Genomic DNA, 16,853 nt, shown 5'->3' with positions numbered 1-16,853 from the left:
TGTGGCCTGTACTGCTACTGCCAGTGCTCTGTAAGAAGAGATTCCTTCGGTACGGCAGGAGCAGAGTCTTTCACTGCACGGGTTACCCATTTTCTGTGTCCACCTTTGCCTGGGCTCCACAGCTGTGAGGCTTTGGACCTACTTCTCCTCCAGTGCCAGCACAAAAGTCTGATTGTACTCCTAACTTTACATAAGATGCAGTTTGTACTTAAGTACTGTATCGTGTACTTTTCCTTTTATTTTATTTTTTTTTAAAGATCTTTACTGTTAAAAAAAACAAAACAAACTACAAAATTAGATTGCTATGGTGTTGGGGGCCTGCTGTATGCGGTGCAGGAGCCCTCTGCTGGCCATTGGCCCTAGCCTGCACCATGCTGCAGGTGATAGGCTGCAGTTCAGGCCACTCCAAAAAGCGGTTACAGTGAGTGAGCGTTTAGGATGTGGAGAGTGGGACCTGCTTCTTGTCTCAAAAGTGTGAAGTGATGAATCCGGGGCGCCTGAGTCTGCGGCAGCAAGTCCTGTCCTATCCCAGCCTGGAGAGAGAGAGAGAGAGAGATACAGTAAGGGGTTAGACAGAGCTGCCTTTAGGGTAAAGAGCATCCCCTGACAGCCATTCTCCCTGCCTTCTTCCCCCCCCCCCCCCCAATTCTCTCCAAATGTCTCCCTCTTTCCAGGCACTCTCGATACCTTTCCTCACTTCCAGGTATTCTTACCGGCACTTTTTGGGGGAAGAGGGGTAATAAATGACAAATATGCAGACCAAGACTGGGCCTCGTTGGGCTTCTCTCCTCCATCCCCACCCCAACAACAGCTTCTCGGGCCTCTCTGGACCCCTTTCCAGCAGCTCCTGCCCAGGGGTGGGCGTAATAGGACCCATCTCCTCCTTTTCCTTTCTGCCTGCTGCTGACCTCTGGCCTATGCCAGCTGCTACTTTTTCTGCCCTACTCGCTGGAGGCCAGCACGGCTGGTTCCGCTAAGGCATGGTATCTTTGATCTGAGTCTGCCCCCTTAAAGGTGCCAGGGGCATTGGCCAGTGCCAATTCCAATGCCACAAGCCCAGGGGGGACAGACAAATGGATTTTACTCTACAGCTACCTTTCCTTTCTTGCCCTAGCCAGCACTGCTATAGCCCCCTGCGGGAGGCAGGGGCACCCCTCCTCTCATGGTGCCCCGGTTGATCCGCCCTACTTTGAAAGCCAGTTCCTGAGGTTTTGGTTCATAGGTTAATCAGTCATTCTTCACCTCCAATCTCCTCACGTTACTTTTATACTCCATTTTATAAAGTTACTTTTGAAAGGGAACATTCAGCCCAGATTTAAGTTTTGAGTAACAAAAGTGCATGAGGAAGCAAGTTGGTTTACTGGCATGATACTGTTTTATACACTGATTTAATTTTTGGAAGGGCAACAATCCCACAGACAATACAGTGCAAGTAACATCTCTTATTAAAGCTCTAGAGGCCTTCTGCAGGATTCTTAAAAGTCTTGTCTTCTGTCTTCTCCCTGCCCCCTCGCCACTCACTTTTCCTTTGTCTCCATTCCTCCTCATTGTAGCCCCTGCTTTATTCTCGCAATTCATTTCTCTGCTGTTCAGGTCCTACATATGAAGGGTTGGAGCTCTCGAGGAAGCCTCGCGTGTGAGCGATGGCTCCAGTTCTGTCAGAGCTCTCTGGGAAGGGTTGGATGAGTGAGATCCCCCTGTGTTGTCAGATCTCACTGGGAAGGGTTAGGCGAGCAGCTCCCCCTGTGCTGTCAGTTTCGCCAGGCTCTGACTAAACGCACCAGGGTCTTTTTTGTTATTTTTGGGAGGGGGGTTTGCTACCACACTATGAGCCTTCATTCTCATCTACTTGGAGCTTTTTGTGCTATTTTTAGATTCCCCTGTGTACTCTACTCACCCATCACTGGGACATGGGGGGGTCAGAAGCTGCAGCTTCCGCTGGAGCTCAGCTAACAGACCCTAATTCTGGCCAGTAGGTGCTGCCACTGAGCACTGACAGACTCTTCCCCCATCCCAAGGGAAAGCGAATGCTACCTCCTTGATAGTTCTGCAGAAGCAGATGCCTGGCTTGGGATTTAATCCCACAGCGCACAGCAGTACCCCAGCCTTTAAGACGGTTCCTCTGGAGTCATTTTTAATAGGAAACAACCAGCAGCCATCAAGTACAGTTCATTTACTTAAGCTACACATAGGGAAGCTTTTCACGACTGGAGAATTAAAGCGGTAGGATGAGGGAAGAGGTTGGTGTGGGACCAGTATCATGGGGTTAGTGGAGCACCACGGGAACCCGCAGTACCTTTTTTTCCTCAGCAGTGCTGTTCAGTGCAGGATCTCTGCCAGCTTCTCCTGATAGTACTGGAAGTTCTCCTCAATGTCCTCCCAGGGGGCGTAGGTCTGCCCCTCCTCCGGCTCCACGAAGTTCTGCCACACAAACTCAAAATCTCGTGGCCGCATCATGCTGATCTTGCAGCCAGCCGCCTTCATGCGCTGCAGCGCCGCCTGGATGTCCAGCTCCTCCCACATGAAGAGGCGGGCCACCAGCAGCGTCAGCCGCAGGTTCTTGTTCTTGCGCAGCACCTCCACGATGCGGTCCGCGCACGCCACGCACGGGCTGGAGGTCACGTACCAGGTGGCCTGGTACTTCACGCCGGGCTCAAACTCGGGCAGCACGGACTCGAAGAAGGCCTCCTCTGCGTGCGCCGAGGCGTGCTCGTCTTCCAGGTACCCGCGCAGGGTCCCTGGCTCTGGCCCCTCTTTCTCCACCACAAAGCACAGGAAGGTCTTGTTCCTCCCCGAGCTGTACTCCACGTTCTTAAACTGGAATTTGAAGAAAAAGGACGGCAGTCGTTCCCTGGTGAGAAAGAGGGAGAAGCGTGAGGGGCACGTTAAGGGAGAACTCACCCTGGATTGCATGTTCCGGGGGACAGAATATAAAAAGCTTTCAAATACAATAAATAAATTTACCCACATGACTGGCACACGGGTTTGCTCTCCTAACATTCACTTCTTTCTTGACTGTAGGGAGGCTGTTTTCAGGACTTCGGTGGCCCTGTCAGAGTTGCTAGCCTCAAATGTAAACCCCCCTACCTGCATGACATGTCTGTCAGAGTGCCCGACCCTCTACCCAAAGTGCGTTCTGGATTACAGAGAAATCTCAAGAATAAGTTTGATTGGAAAATATTAGCTGTTTGATGCTGAGCCAGAGGCTTTGCAAGTTATGAAAAGAGATTTACACAATTCTCAGTTGCTGATAACAACAAGCCCACAGGCCAGAAAGAAATGTAGCAGGTATGGAGGTGGTCACAACAGTGCATAAGAATGACCAGGCAAGGGCCGGTGTTTCAGGAAATGCCAGGCTCTGGAACTTTTTCATTGAGTAAAGCATATCCAAGAGCTATTAGAGCAATGGTACTCGCTCCCACAGCTTGTGTTTTGCATGCATCAAAGCTATCTCATAAATATGCATGCCATAGATTTGCATATAATGGAGGCAGGTGCATGCATATTCATGAGGGGTATCTTGAAAACCTGACCTGCTGGCATCCCTCACGGGCTGGGATCGAATAATGCTATCCTAGAGCACACGCACGCAGATTCTGTTTCAGGGCTCTGTCACATCAAATGCAAAAATGATTCCAGATGACAAGCCGGTATGGCACGTGACCTTAACCTTGGAAGGCGCAGCAGTGTCATTTAAAACTGATGATTCTGGAGCAGATGCGTCCCTGATTGCTGAGTGTACATACCACTCCATAAAAGTGAAACCACCAGAAGGTCGCCCATTTAGATCCAGAAGCCTTTTCTCCAGGTCAGCTGGGGAGGCAGCTTTCACAGCTGCCAGAGAGGAGATGAAAGTCGTGGTCATTGCTCAAGAGTGACACCTAATGGCCGGATTCAGGGCCCACAATTGCAGGGTACCAGAAGGAGCCCCAGTGCACAGGCCAAAGGACCTGCTGCTGCCATGATCAGACCAGGTACATCCACTGGGGGGTGGAGGGTGGGTGTGAGGTATAAAATCCTTAGGTAGTTTTGAATGAAGCCTCATCATGGCAGAATCCCAGCCCTGTTTCCGACTGAGCTGAAGGAGGAGCAAAGGAGCACAAGGAAAACTGCCAGGACCCTCCCCCCTCCCCCCCCCCCCCCCAAAAAAAAAGTGAAACCACAGCTGAAGCCAATGACCTGGGCCCTCTATGGCCTGCGAGGTAGAGCCAGAGCACAGATCCTCATGAAAGCATGCAGCATCATTCAGACATTGTATCATGACTTTATCTCCTGGGTCATTGTGGTACCGCTAGCCGAAGAAAATCTGCTTAGTAGAAGTGCAGTGTCAAGACTGGGCCTCAAACAGTGTCCAGGTATTTGGGGAACTAGTGAAAATTCAGTTGATAGACCTTAACCTGCTCCTGTAGAATTTCAGCACTCCGCAGTGTCTATTCCTTTATTACCCAAAGCGAAGAAAGAGGAGATGGAAAAGGTAAAATAAGGATTTGTGGAGACCTGACGTCATTAGGAGGATGCTGAGCTTCTTGGTGGACATGGAAGTATAGTGGTCTATATGGACAATGTCCTTATTCTTGGAACTACTAAAGCATGCCATGCAGCTGAATAAAAAAAAGTCTTCGATTTTATCTCCACAACTGGACTCAAACTCAGTTGAAAAAAATTCACATGCAGACCTCCAAGAGTTGAATTTCTGGGCCAGTGTGTTAGCCAGTCTGGCACTGCACCAAGCCAAGAAAAAAATCAAAGCAATTACAGATCTTCAAATCCTCTACAGGACACATCACAACTCAGATGCAATTTTGGGGGGCGGGGCATGATTGCATACTCGGGGGGAGATGCCTACCTGACTTACCCACAATCCTGCAACCTCAAAACGTGGTGCTCTGAGCATCTACAGTATGGCTATAGGGAGCAGATCAGAAAACAGCCTGCAAGTAGGCTACAAAGGTTAGTAACTGAAGCAATAGTCCTTGTTTCCTTTGACCCAAACAGGCTCACAATAGTGCAGACGCTCATAGTTGTAGATTGGATGGAGTAATCCATAAACGGCCTGATGGGAAATGGAGACCAGCTGCCGTCTGTTCACAAACTCTCAGTCTCCGGTATGCCCAGATTGAAAAGGAATGTTTGGCTAGCACTTGTGCATCTGAGAAAAGTTATCAATACTTTTGTGGGCTGGGATCACTGTTCATGAACCTCTTGTACCACTGATAAATGGACTTAACAACAACCAAACCTCATTCCCTTTTTCAAGAGATCATTAACAACCAACCATCAAGGGAACTCCCCGATGTGTGGTGATGTGCGGTTGCTATGTCTAAGACAACCGCTTTGTGATTGTCTTGATGGATAGCTCCCGTGTTTATTCTTCAAATACTTTATTGTATAAGTTTTTCAATTTTATTTTATTTTTTACTTCCATGTACTTAGTATCCTCTCCCTGGCGGATGGCCTGACCCTCCCTAAGCGTTCTCACTTTTTTGTGAGTACTTATCGGTTTCATTTGATCCAGAAACCCCACAGAAGCGGCAGGAATCTATCTGGATCAAAAGAAACCGATAAGTACTCACAAAAAAGCGAGAACACTTAGGGAGAGGATACTAAGCACATGGAAGTAAAAAATAAAATAAAATAAAAAAATTGAAAAACTTATACAATAAAGTATTTGAAGAATAAACACGGGAGCTATCCATCGAGACAATCACAAAGTGGTTGTCTTAGACATAGCGACCGCACATCACCACACATCGGGGAGTTCCCTTGATAGTTGGTTGTTAATGAACTGATAAATGGGAAGCATGGTATCAAAGCTTCTTTGTCATATCAGTGCCCATTGACACATACACTAGTTATATTATTTCCCGGCAGCTAAGATTTGGATGCCTGTCAGGCTAGCTTATGGCTGGGCTTTCTTCGCTATGTATTCATGTTTTTAGGTTCGTTGTGCTTGTATAGTTTTTAGATTTCCTGGTTATACTTGTTCTGTGCTATACAGGGGATCCAAACCCTGGAAGATGAGATCCGGGTCTTTATTGGGAGAAGTAAACTGCCATCATCCTATGGGGAAAAGCCTTCTTTAATCCATCCATGGTATAACAGTAGATGACATGGAGCTGCAGTATGAGCTAAAAAACATAAGAGGTGGCTGTCCAGATTGGAGCCCAGCTGTGGCTGAGCAAGCCATAGCTTTCTTTAGGGAGAAAGGCTGGCTAGGGGAGTGCTGGTGTCCCCCAACCCATGGATCCAAGATGATAATCCCCCTAGAAACTCAAAGAACATTTGACATGGTAAGTCTGCTAGGGCCACCAAGGATAGATAAAGTACTGGGAGACAGCAAAAGTGTCAATTTTGGCACTCCCTGATATCAGAAAAGATATCCACTGCCACTTCTGCAGCAAGAGCAATCCAAATCAGGGGAAGGACCCTCACGATAACCAGCCTCCTGGACTGTCAGTGGCAAAGACTGGAGGCAGATTTATGTACATTTTCTGGAAATCATTCCTTAGTAGTAGCTGATTACTAAACTCACTGGATTTAAATCCTACAGCTCCATAGCCACTAACGCTGCTGCTTTGGTCAATCTACAGAGTATCTTTGGAAGGTTTGCTGTCTCAGATCTTAGTAACAGACAAAGTCTGTAAGTGATGCTGAGCACATAACCACAAGCCCATATTACCCACAAGCAAACAGGATGACTGAGTCCAAACTGCTAAGCTTGCAGTAAAGCAAAAAAAACCAAAACCAACCTTGGGTGACTCTGTTTGGCTATCAGACAAACTTCCACCCACATCCAACAGAGAAAGCCCAGCAAGGCTTTTAATGGATTGTCAGCTTCTTTGCACACTGCCTTTTTATCAGGCCTAGTGACACCTGAAGGGCCAAATGTGCAAGTTGTCAGGAAATGGGATGCACAAGCTCAACAGGTATATAAAAAGTTCTGTAACCGCCGCTTTTCTGCTCACTCTCCCATCCCTTGCACACCTCTGGCGAGTAGGTGAGGGTATAACTGGACACAGAAAAAGGGTGGAACTTTATAGCTGTGGTCCAAAGAACCATTGCGCCACTGCGTTCACATGTAGTGCAGACAGAGCGAGGAGATTCCAGCACAACCAGAGACGCCTACAAACCCGTCCTGTTCAAGAAAAGGATGTGAAACTGATGTCTCTACAATTTTAAGGTTGTTCCAAAGAATTTAGGGGGTCTACTTAAAAGAGGGTTGCGTGGAAGATGTGGAGGGTGACTGCTCACGCGAAGGTGTTGTCGAAGACTTCCTGCTTGCCTTGAAGCCGAGGTTCCTGCTGTACTGAGTTTCCATTAAATGGTTTTTCACCTTAATGGCAGCTCTTGATTAGTCCTGAGTAGAAGTCAGCCTAATCCTGACCCCGGGTTTAAATTTTGCCTCCAACCCAGCTGCCTCTCTCTCCTTCCCCCAGCCAAGGATCTGGTCAGACTGGGCCGGCAGCTGTCTCACACACAAGACCTGCACCACCTCCTATTGTTCTGGCACCTACTGAGGTTCTTTAAAATCAACTCATCATGGAAACTCATCTCTTTAATGAGGCTTAAGCAATTATTTTAGTATTTTAATCCCTTATTTGATGAAGGCTGCAGAGGAGAACAAAGCTGTGTTTGGTACCAGGGGGATAAACTGTTTTAATATTATTTTAAATATTTTAATATTTAATGTGTCATTGCTTTACTGCTAGTTTGTAATAACAATTATGTATGTGTTTTGTGCCTCATTGAGATATGTGAATCAGCGGGTTATACATTTCAAGAGAAATACAGATAGACCCTGCCAATGCAATGCCGAACTGAGACCGCTCCTGCCACCTACAGCTCTGCCCAATCCACGTCAGTCCAGCACCCACTGCTGTTCCAGTACTGAGCCTTCACTGTAGCTTTCTCATCCCGCTGTTTCCGTTCATCCTCACTTCTCTCACTTTATGTCAGCTAAGACTGTGTTTCACTTTGGATTCCTATCCTGCTATTTATATGCTCAGTAAATTCCAGGATAACCTGAGGGAGAGATATGGAGGAAACTCTGAGTCATTCCCCACCTCTACCTTCCAGCAGCACTTCGATTAAGCTCCTGGGGGCAGGAACGTGGTTCTCCCACTATTTGGGGAAATGTTGACCTTCATCTTTAATGTCAGTCAAGTCAAAACTCAAAGCATAACAATGGACATGGATTTGCCTGGTTCTGTTTGAGTTAGTAATCTTAAAGCAACAGATCTGGGAAATAATATGGTTGCTAATTAAAACAAGTTTATGAAAATGTATTTCTTCTAGATTAACCAAAGGTTTACTATCTTAAGAGACAGACTGGTCCAGTCCTGGTTTATGCACACCCCTCCTTCCCCCTCACTGCATGCAGGGAGATGTAGTTCTACTCTGTTCACCCCTTTTGTTCTCTTATTCCCCCCCCCCCCCCCGCCCCCCGGGATTTTAATATTTAATTTATCATTTAATGTAAGCTGTGCCTGATTCTTTTCAGAAGCCCCCTGTAGGCATCACATGGATACATGTAAAGTGCGAATACAGCACAGGCAGCTGAAGAGCCTGGTCTTCATCAGAGCCCCCTGCAAGCATCATACTCGCCTGAAATGCAGCACGGACAGCTAGAGAACTGGTGATTTGAGGAAGGAAACATGAAAACAGAAGGTGTGAAGGTAATAAAAGGTGAGCAAGTAAGTATAAAAAATATCTGAAACTATTTCAGGACAAAAAAGGATACTCTGGAAAACCACCAATAGAGAAGACACGGGCTAGTTGCTGTTGTCATGGCTCTGGGAGATTTTGCAAGGGTTGTAGGTAGGGATCGGGGCAGTTTTCGGGCTTGATTTGTCCCTTCTGGCAGGGACCTCACAGTGGGAGGGGGGTTGATCTCGCAAGCCTCCCTGTCCTGGATTCCGAGCTGGGTCAGGTTGCGACTGGCTCAGAGTTTGAGGAGCGGGTCAGGCAGGTTCCGATTCAGTTCCAGGGCTTCCACGATCCCAAAGGAACCTGCCCTCTTGGGGGAGAATTGAACCCAGGCTTTCCCTGTATAAACTGTGTTAACAACCACCTTTAGGAGAGAACAGAAAACGCCGCAATCCCTGCTGGGCAGGGTTGGATGGCTCCCGATCTGAGATCAGATAAAATCAGGGTGAAAGCAGCCCCTGTGATGAGAGCAGGTTTTTGCTCTTGTGAGTGCTGTGAAACGAAGCTCCTCAATGTTAAACGTATAAAGCCGGGTTCCCTATCCGTTGAAGTTCCGAACCTCCCCCTCCCCCTCCTTACTCCGGATTCTCCCACAGGCTCAGAGCCGGATAATTCACTTTGTCCTGAAGGATAAAGGAGACGGAGCGCCCTGGCTGTCAGTCACCCCCCAAAGAAAGGAAAGTTAGTAGTTGGGCACTGAACCGAAGTGGAGCCTGCCTGAGGCTACCAAAGATCTAAAGCGAGCTCGCCGTGGCTTTAGTAGCCACGGGATGGCATTCAATAATGGCCGGAAAGGGGTCGCTCTTGGCGGACAGTGACCCGCCCCTGTCGCACAGAAGCCTTACCCGGCCACGATCTCAAAGGGAGGCAGCTCCACGATCTCCTTCGGCTCCTCGGGCTCCACCGGCTCCTCGGGGTTCACCGGCTCCTCGGGCCCGGCTTCCTCCTGGGGGGGCGCGGGCTGGCTCTGCGTCTCGGCCATGCTGCGGGCAACCGGAGGGACGGAAGGACTCTGCTGGCAGCTCAGGGAGGGGGGGAGGCCTCGGGCTGGAGCTAAATATGGAAGCGAGGGGAAAAAAAAAAAAAAAAGCAGCCGCAGCCACCGAGCGACCTCCGGACCTACACAGACGATGCCCCCAAGCCACCTCGCAGCTCTGCTAATAAAGCCATGGGGGCTTAGGGGGCAGCAGGCAGCGGCTCTGCCAAGGTCCATTAATCCCGACCTTGAGGTCTCCCACGTGTGTACGTGAAGGGGAGCTTTTGTTTCAAAGTAGGAAAGCCGGAGCCCTGGCATCTTCCAGCCCGGCAAGCAGTCCCTCCCCCGATGTCCTGCTTGGAGAAGCCGACCTTGTCCCCTTGGCTGTTTTATTGCCCCTTATTACTCTGGCACTTTCAGCTACAATCAGAAAGTGCCCCTGCTATAATGTCACTGTTATTCCACAGAAATGCAGGTTATCAAATGCAAACAATAAAAGATTATATATGATCAGGTGGTCCTTTTCTTGACCGTTGTCCAGAGCCAATACTCTCTTCTTCAGGTCAGGTGAGCAAAAGGTTCATTGCTATTCCAGCAAATGAGAAGCAAGGAAAGCAGAAGAGGGTGGGTTGAGGTGATGGGTCCTTTCTAAGGGTACTAAATGTTTACAGGTGGCAGCTTTCAGGGGGGGAGCCTGATTCCCTGAGCAGGGGTCCTGGGAGTCTGGAAAGCTGCATCTGGAAAACATTCTGAGAAGGGAAACAAACCTTACCTACCCAGCTACTTTTAACTAAGTTTACTTTCACTGGACTAAGCGCCTACTTCGTTCCCATTATCCTCCCCTATGTTGAATAGGCACTTGCTGGTTTGGGTAATGTTTGTCTCGGTGCTGCTGAGTGTGCATGCATGGTCCTCAGTCCTGCCAACTCTCCCAACACATACTGCTCCCTCGCTCCTTACTCACTCTTGCTGGGGTCAGAGCAGTCAGTGGCCTGCGTCTGCAGAGGCCCTGTCCTCTTTCAACTAGTTTTGTCATAGAGAAAAGTGGTAGTGGAAACTAATTTATTGATTCTGTCTAATTCTAGCTCATTTTTGTTCATTTTTTTCTTTTATTTTCAATTTACAATATAGGATTATTATTAAAATTTGACCACTGATGTGCCTTCTGACCAGCCTCCACAACATCCCCAGCCGTCTCTGGGAACAGGAGATCCAACCCAAGAAGGGAACCTGCTTGACAGCACCGCTGCCCGTGATGGCCCACTTTGCTGATTTTCTAAGTGTCAGCTTCCAGTTAAGGGGTAATCCCCTGGACAGGAGCAGGCTGGACCCGGGACAGGACTGGTTCAACGACAGCATCTTCTGCCTGACCAGCCAGTTCTCCCTCGGTTTGAGCCTTCAGGTTCTGGTGGCCAGCAAGGTGTACAAGGTGACACAAAGGCAGCCATAAAGGCCTTTGTTCTGCGGGAGCTAATAGAAACATGAGGGTGCCCTTGGAACTAAAAAATATACAGACTAAACAGGAAAAAACAGACAAGACAAGAGCAAGACTAAAACAAAGGACAATACGGACAGGGGTAGTACAGGTTCCAAACTGGGAAGGCTGCACAAACTGGGACCAAACAGAACAGACTCAGGAGAGGCAAGAAGACCACTGAACTGAGACCTAACCACATAAGCAAGGACTAAGGCAAAGGTACAAGGCCACAACAAGGAGCTTGAATGACTCCAAGCTGAGGCAAGGCACACAAAGCGAGGCAGGCAAGTGGTGCTGAGGCAGTGCTGCAAACATGGCTGCCAGCAGGACCTCCAAGCCATAGGACCCCTGCTGGAGGGAGGGCAGCACTGCACCCAGATTCCTTACACTAAGCACACTCCATCCATCTGTCAGGATTTTGGGGGGGGGGGGTACACTCCTGGGCTCTTCGATGCTGGCTTTATGTTTCCAGTATACACATCTCTTGTGATACACCCCTGACCACTGTTTACGCTAAGGTGTGCGCATGTGCGTGTGCATACAGGTCATGAACTCTGCGCACACGGCAAAACCTAGTGCACCCAAGAAATCCCGATGATATTTGCATTATACTGGCTTGTAGCGCACACGTTTGAACTCAACTTTTAAAAAGCTGCACAAAAGAAGATGTTTGTGCACACAGCCTTTCAAAACGTGGAGGGAACTTTGCTCCTGACCTGTGCTGTGCTGGCTTTCTAATCACATACACACCTGTCAGGACTTGAGGGTGCAAGCATGGCCTGTGCTACACTGGTATTCTGAGCACACTACGCACACCTGCCTAGGTTTGGGTGTGCTACACTGGTATTCTGAGCACACTACGCACACCTGCCTAGGTTTGGGTGTGCTACACTGGTATTCTGAGCACACTACGCACACCTGCCTAGGTTTGGGTGTGCTACACTGGTATTCTGAGCACACTACGCACACCTGCCTAGGTTTGGGTGTGCTACACTGGTATTCTGAGCACACTACGCACACCTGCCTAGGTTTGGGTGTGCTACACTGGTATTCTGAGCACACTACGCACACCTGCCTAGGTTTGGGTGTGCTACACTGGTATTCTGAGCACACTACGCACACCTGCCTAGGTTTGGGTGTGCTACACTGGTATTCTGAGCACACTACGCACACCTGCCTAGGTTTGGGTGTGCTGCACTGGTATTCTGAGCACACTACGCACACCTGCCTAGGTTTGGGTGTGCTGCACTGGTATTCTGAGCACACTACGCACACCTGCCTAGGTTTGGGTGTGCTGCACTGGTATTCTGAGCACACTACGCACACCTGCCTAGGTTTGGGGGCACATCCTTGGGTGTGCTACACTGTAGTTCACACTATATACTCGTGTTGGAATTTTTTTCGGGGGGAGAGGGTGTGCTGGGCTGCCTTTCTGCTGCACATATCTGTTGAGATTTGGGGTGGGGGGTACAAACCTGGGCTGTTTACGTATTAGAATGTTTGTTGCTGTTATTCTTTGTTGCTCAGAACAGTATCAATGTCTACATAACAGCCCCATCATGGCTACCCCTGACATTTCCCGCACCGCACTCAGCTTGGGAATCCTGAGCTGATGACAGACATTTATAGCTTCTCCTCCTCTCCTCTCCTCCCCTCCCCCATCCCTCTGACCCACTTTCTTTATTTTTGGAAGCATTTTGCTAGATAAGTCAGCCTCTTCTCAGTCCTCTCATCCCTACCCTCACCCCTCGGGCTGGAGAGAGAAAAGGCTATTGGTACAGACCCTTTAGATAATCTCAGGCCTAGGCTCCCCCCCACCCAACAGTCCTAGAGACCATTGTAGGGGACTGCCCTCATCAATCCTATCCCCCTGCATCCCCCCCCCCCCCAGGTCCTGGCTCGGGCTCTGTATGCCGATGCCAGCACTGGGCAGTGGTGCCCTAAGATGAGATGGCTCATGATCCAAAAGTGTAGGTGGCATCAATACAGCGTCTCGTTGCTTTTGCCAGGCGCTCGGGGGGGGGGGGGGGGGGTGATATTCAACTGACCTTCACGGAGCTCAGTGTCCTTCCAAATGTAGGAGGTAATCAGGAACAGAAACTAACATTATTATAAAAGTAGACAAATGTTTAATTATTTCAACCCAATCTCAGAATACCGGCAAGATTTTCACTACTGACAGCTAAGAAATAACTGAAGCCCTGGTGCGACATTAGGTAGCGGTGTGAGGATTAGTGGCTGCGATCACTGCTGAATTATCCACTGATGTTAGGGTGAATGGGAGGTGCACCGGGTGTTAGGGTGAATGGGAGGAGCATAAGGTTTAGGTACTTGTCAGGTACATGTGACTTGGATTGGCCACTGTTGGAAACAGGATGCTGGGCTTGATGAACCCTCGGTCTGACCCAGTATGGCATGTTCTTATGTAATAGGGTGAATGGGAGGTGCAAGGGGTGTTAGGGTGAATGGGAAGTACACCAGTGTGAATGGGAGCTGCATGGAGCGTTACGGTAAATGGGAGTTGCACAGGGTATCTGCATGAATGCGATGTGCATGGGGTGTGTTTGAGTGTTGAGGAAGATGAATAGACAAAAATGGGATTTGAGGTACTGCTGTGGGGAGGAAGGATAGTGGGGACAGGGCGGGCATTGTGGTCATCAGATTCTCTGTTTCTCCATCTCACTAGCATTGACCTTTGACCACGGCAGGAAGACAAGGAAGGCTCATTGCTCCTGCTGTTGGCATTACTGCCTTTTGCCAAGTTTAGAGCCTGATATCAAAGAGCAGCTGTCTGAAGTGGAGGGGGAGGGGAGTTTATTTTTGGTGATAGCTAGTTACAGATCCCAACAGTGGTAGCCAGTCCTCTTCGATCCTGGAACACGTCCCCCTGCTAACACCATTTCCAGCTGTAATTATCCCATTTATAAATACATCAGGCAGTAGGACACAATCCCCATAGCAACACCCTCCCCACAAAACAAGCTCTTTCCTTCAAACAGTGGGCCCTGGCTGTCACTCTTCTGCCCCTCTCTCTATCCACTATTTGTATTCCCCTCCCAATTCCTTCTAACCATATCCCCTTCCAGTCACTTTCTGCCACCCTCTGTCTATATTCCCTTACCAGTCACTCTTTCCTGCCTCTTTCCATATCCCCCTCCAGTCACTCCCCCTCTCGCTCTATCTGTATCCTTCTGCCAGTTACTCTCTCCTAATGACTTGCTTCTTTCTCTGTCCCTGTCCTCCATTCAGTCTCTTTCTCCAGCCCTCTATTCTTGTCACCCCCTGTAACCCTGCCTCATCTCATCTTTCTACCATCCTCTTCCTTTCTTACTCCTTCCCTTCATCAAAAAATATATCTGTGCTTCCTCATGTAGCCATTCCCCCCACCACCACTTCTCACTCATTCCCCCACTCTCTCCCTCCTGCCCCTTTCTCCATTCCACACCAACCCCCTCTCCTCCTGCCTTTCTCCCTCTTCCGTTTATAGCACAGACCCCTTCTCTTCCCCTTGTTAGTTTTTTTTTACTCAGCATTGCTGCTGCTGGCTGCAGGCTATTCATCCTATGTGCAAGCTGTGCCACTGGGGGCTTCTGGGAGAAAGCAAGCAAAGCATTACTGGGAAAAACTGGCAAAGGCTATTGTTGAATGGTGCGGTTAACAGCAAAACTTCCTATTTTACTAAACTGCCTCCAGTATCTTCTGTGAGCAAATGGCCAGGTCTCATGGCCTCTCAGCTGGCGGAAGGGAATACTAGGACTGGAGGAGTATTCAATAGGCTGCAGCATAGCTGCTGACAAGCCAGAGAGTTATTGCATTAACTCGGTGCTTCCCTCACCTGTCCTGGTGGCCCCCACACCCATAACGAATGTACACATAACTGGGTCGCCAACAAAAGCATAAAACGAATTGATTGTGGATATCCTGAAAACCTGACTCGCTGTGGAGGTTACTGGGTTCGGTTTGGAAAGCTTGGATATAACTCCATGTCAGTGATGGTGAATACCACAAACAGGCCAGGTTTTCAGGATATCCACAATGAATATGCATGAGATAGATTTGCAGAGCTGCCCAGTTCCAGGAGGGAGGCTGTTTGGCCAGTCCTTGATTTGAATTTACATCCCAGTACATTGTAGTATTTGTAGTCCTGCTAGTTTTTACCATTTTAAATCAGCCCTGCAGGTACCAGACTGCAACAGGATGGATGATTCTCAAAAATCCAGGACTGGCCTGAAACCTCCCTCCTGGAAATGAGTCACTTGGCATCTCAGCAACTCCGACAGGATGATTCAGTTCAGTTTTGTCCCCTTACATGTAGAAAGGCAGCATTTCAAGTCCATAGATGCAACAGGACAAAACCAGAACTGGATCAGGTGAAAGTCCTATTCCTGGGACCCCTTGTCTTGTGATTGTAGTATGAATCCTGCTTTGCTGCCCTCTAGTGGCCATGAGAAGTTTTTTTTGTATTGCACCCTGGCTGGTGGTGATCGTGAAGGTCGTATCTTCCTCCATGGGATTCCAGGAGTTTGACCAGGTGGAGGCCCCTCTGGTGTCAGACTCTGCTATTCCCACCTCTCTTCTAGCTTAATTTCTTGGTAGCCATACTCTTTTGCACATCATTGCAATGCCTAGATGCTAGGCTGTCAGCCACATGGGAGATCAATGGGCATCAAAAAAAGAACTGAATCAAAGTGCTTCCAGAGATCTGGAGTTAGCTGTCAGGATGGAAATAATATTAATATGGATTTAAATATGATCTCAATGTGGCCTGCAGTTTAGTATATAGGGAACATGGTGGTGTGGCTGGCTGCACAAGGAATGCATAGCAACTTTAGTGATCATATGTATCAGGCAGATACCCGTAAGGTGCGAGGGGCATGCAGAGAGACTCTGCAATTTTTTATTTTTTTAAGTCAGCATTGAAGCATTTCATCTTGTTCGCTCCCTGGGGATGTTCCTACACCTGCAGAAGCACTAGTAAGGGGTGTGCTCTCACTTCACTCTCAAAGGCTCAGAGGAGGGTCAAAAGGCAGCTGGGACCACTCTGCAGTGTCACTCCTTGACATCAAGGGTTGTCCTGCAGCACCATTCAGTGCCAGAGGGCCATGACCCTGCAGTATCACCCTATGCCAACAGGGAATATGACTGTACTGTCATTTGGTGGCAGCAGAAAGAGATCCAGAGTGTCACTTTGTGCCAGCAGGGTTCATCCAGCAAGACTCCCTGTTCAGCATCACTCTATACCAGCAGAGGGGTTGCCCTCCATCATAGCTCTGCAGTGCTACTCTGTGTCAGCAAGAATTTCTTTGTAATGCCAATTTAGGCCAACAAGGCATAACCCTGTCGCTGTTCTGAGTCAGAAGGGATCGCCCTGCAGTGCTGCTCTGGCTCAGCAGGAGTTACTCAGTCCTACTCCAGCACCCACATGCATCACTTTTGCCATACCTGGCTCAAACCTCCTCCGAGCATCTTGTCTTTTGAATTTAAAGTGATTGCTGTGTGTGCAGCTGCTCTGAGCCTTCCATCTCATACCCACTGGTTCCAGTATTTTTTCTGCTTGTTCAGGAGTTATTCTGGCTGCTATCAAAGAGCATTTTAAGCTCATGTCTGATAGCATCAGATAAAGAGGAAGAATGAAGCCTGGGGTCTGCATTCTCTTCTTTCTGCATTATTTATAAAAAAATGTTTTTATAATGA

General features: G+C 48.6%; 1 protein-coding gene across 1 annotated transcript; it reads right to left on the bottom strand.

The window, feature by feature from the left end:
• Positions 1-220: 220 nt before the first annotated feature.
• On the bottom strand, positions 221-9,831 carry APOBEC2 (apolipoprotein B mRNA editing enzyme catalytic subunit 2). Its single transcript, XM_029572901.1, has 3 exons — positions 9,552-9,831; positions 2,298-2,851; positions 221-535 (listed from the first exon to the last, which is right to left on the bottom strand). Exons 1-2 carry the CDS (start codon positions 9,686-9,688, stop codon positions 2,320-2,322), a joined length of 669 nt encoding a protein of 222 aa, XP_029428761.1. The 5' UTR covers positions 9,689-9,831; the 3' UTR covers positions 221-535; positions 2,298-2,319.
• Between the last annotated feature and the right edge of the window lie 7,022 nt (positions 9,832-16,853).

Source organism: Rhinatrema bivittatum, chromosome 12 (genome assembly GCF_901001135.1).
Source record: "Rhinatrema bivittatum chromosome 12, aRhiBiv1.1, whole genome shotgun sequence".
Classification (NCBI taxonomy): domain Eukaryota; kingdom Metazoa; phylum Chordata; class Amphibia; order Gymnophiona; family Rhinatrematidae; genus Rhinatrema; species Rhinatrema bivittatum.
Note: the sequence above shows the minus strand (reverse complement) of the source record. Positions and strands in the feature narration are given on the sequence as shown.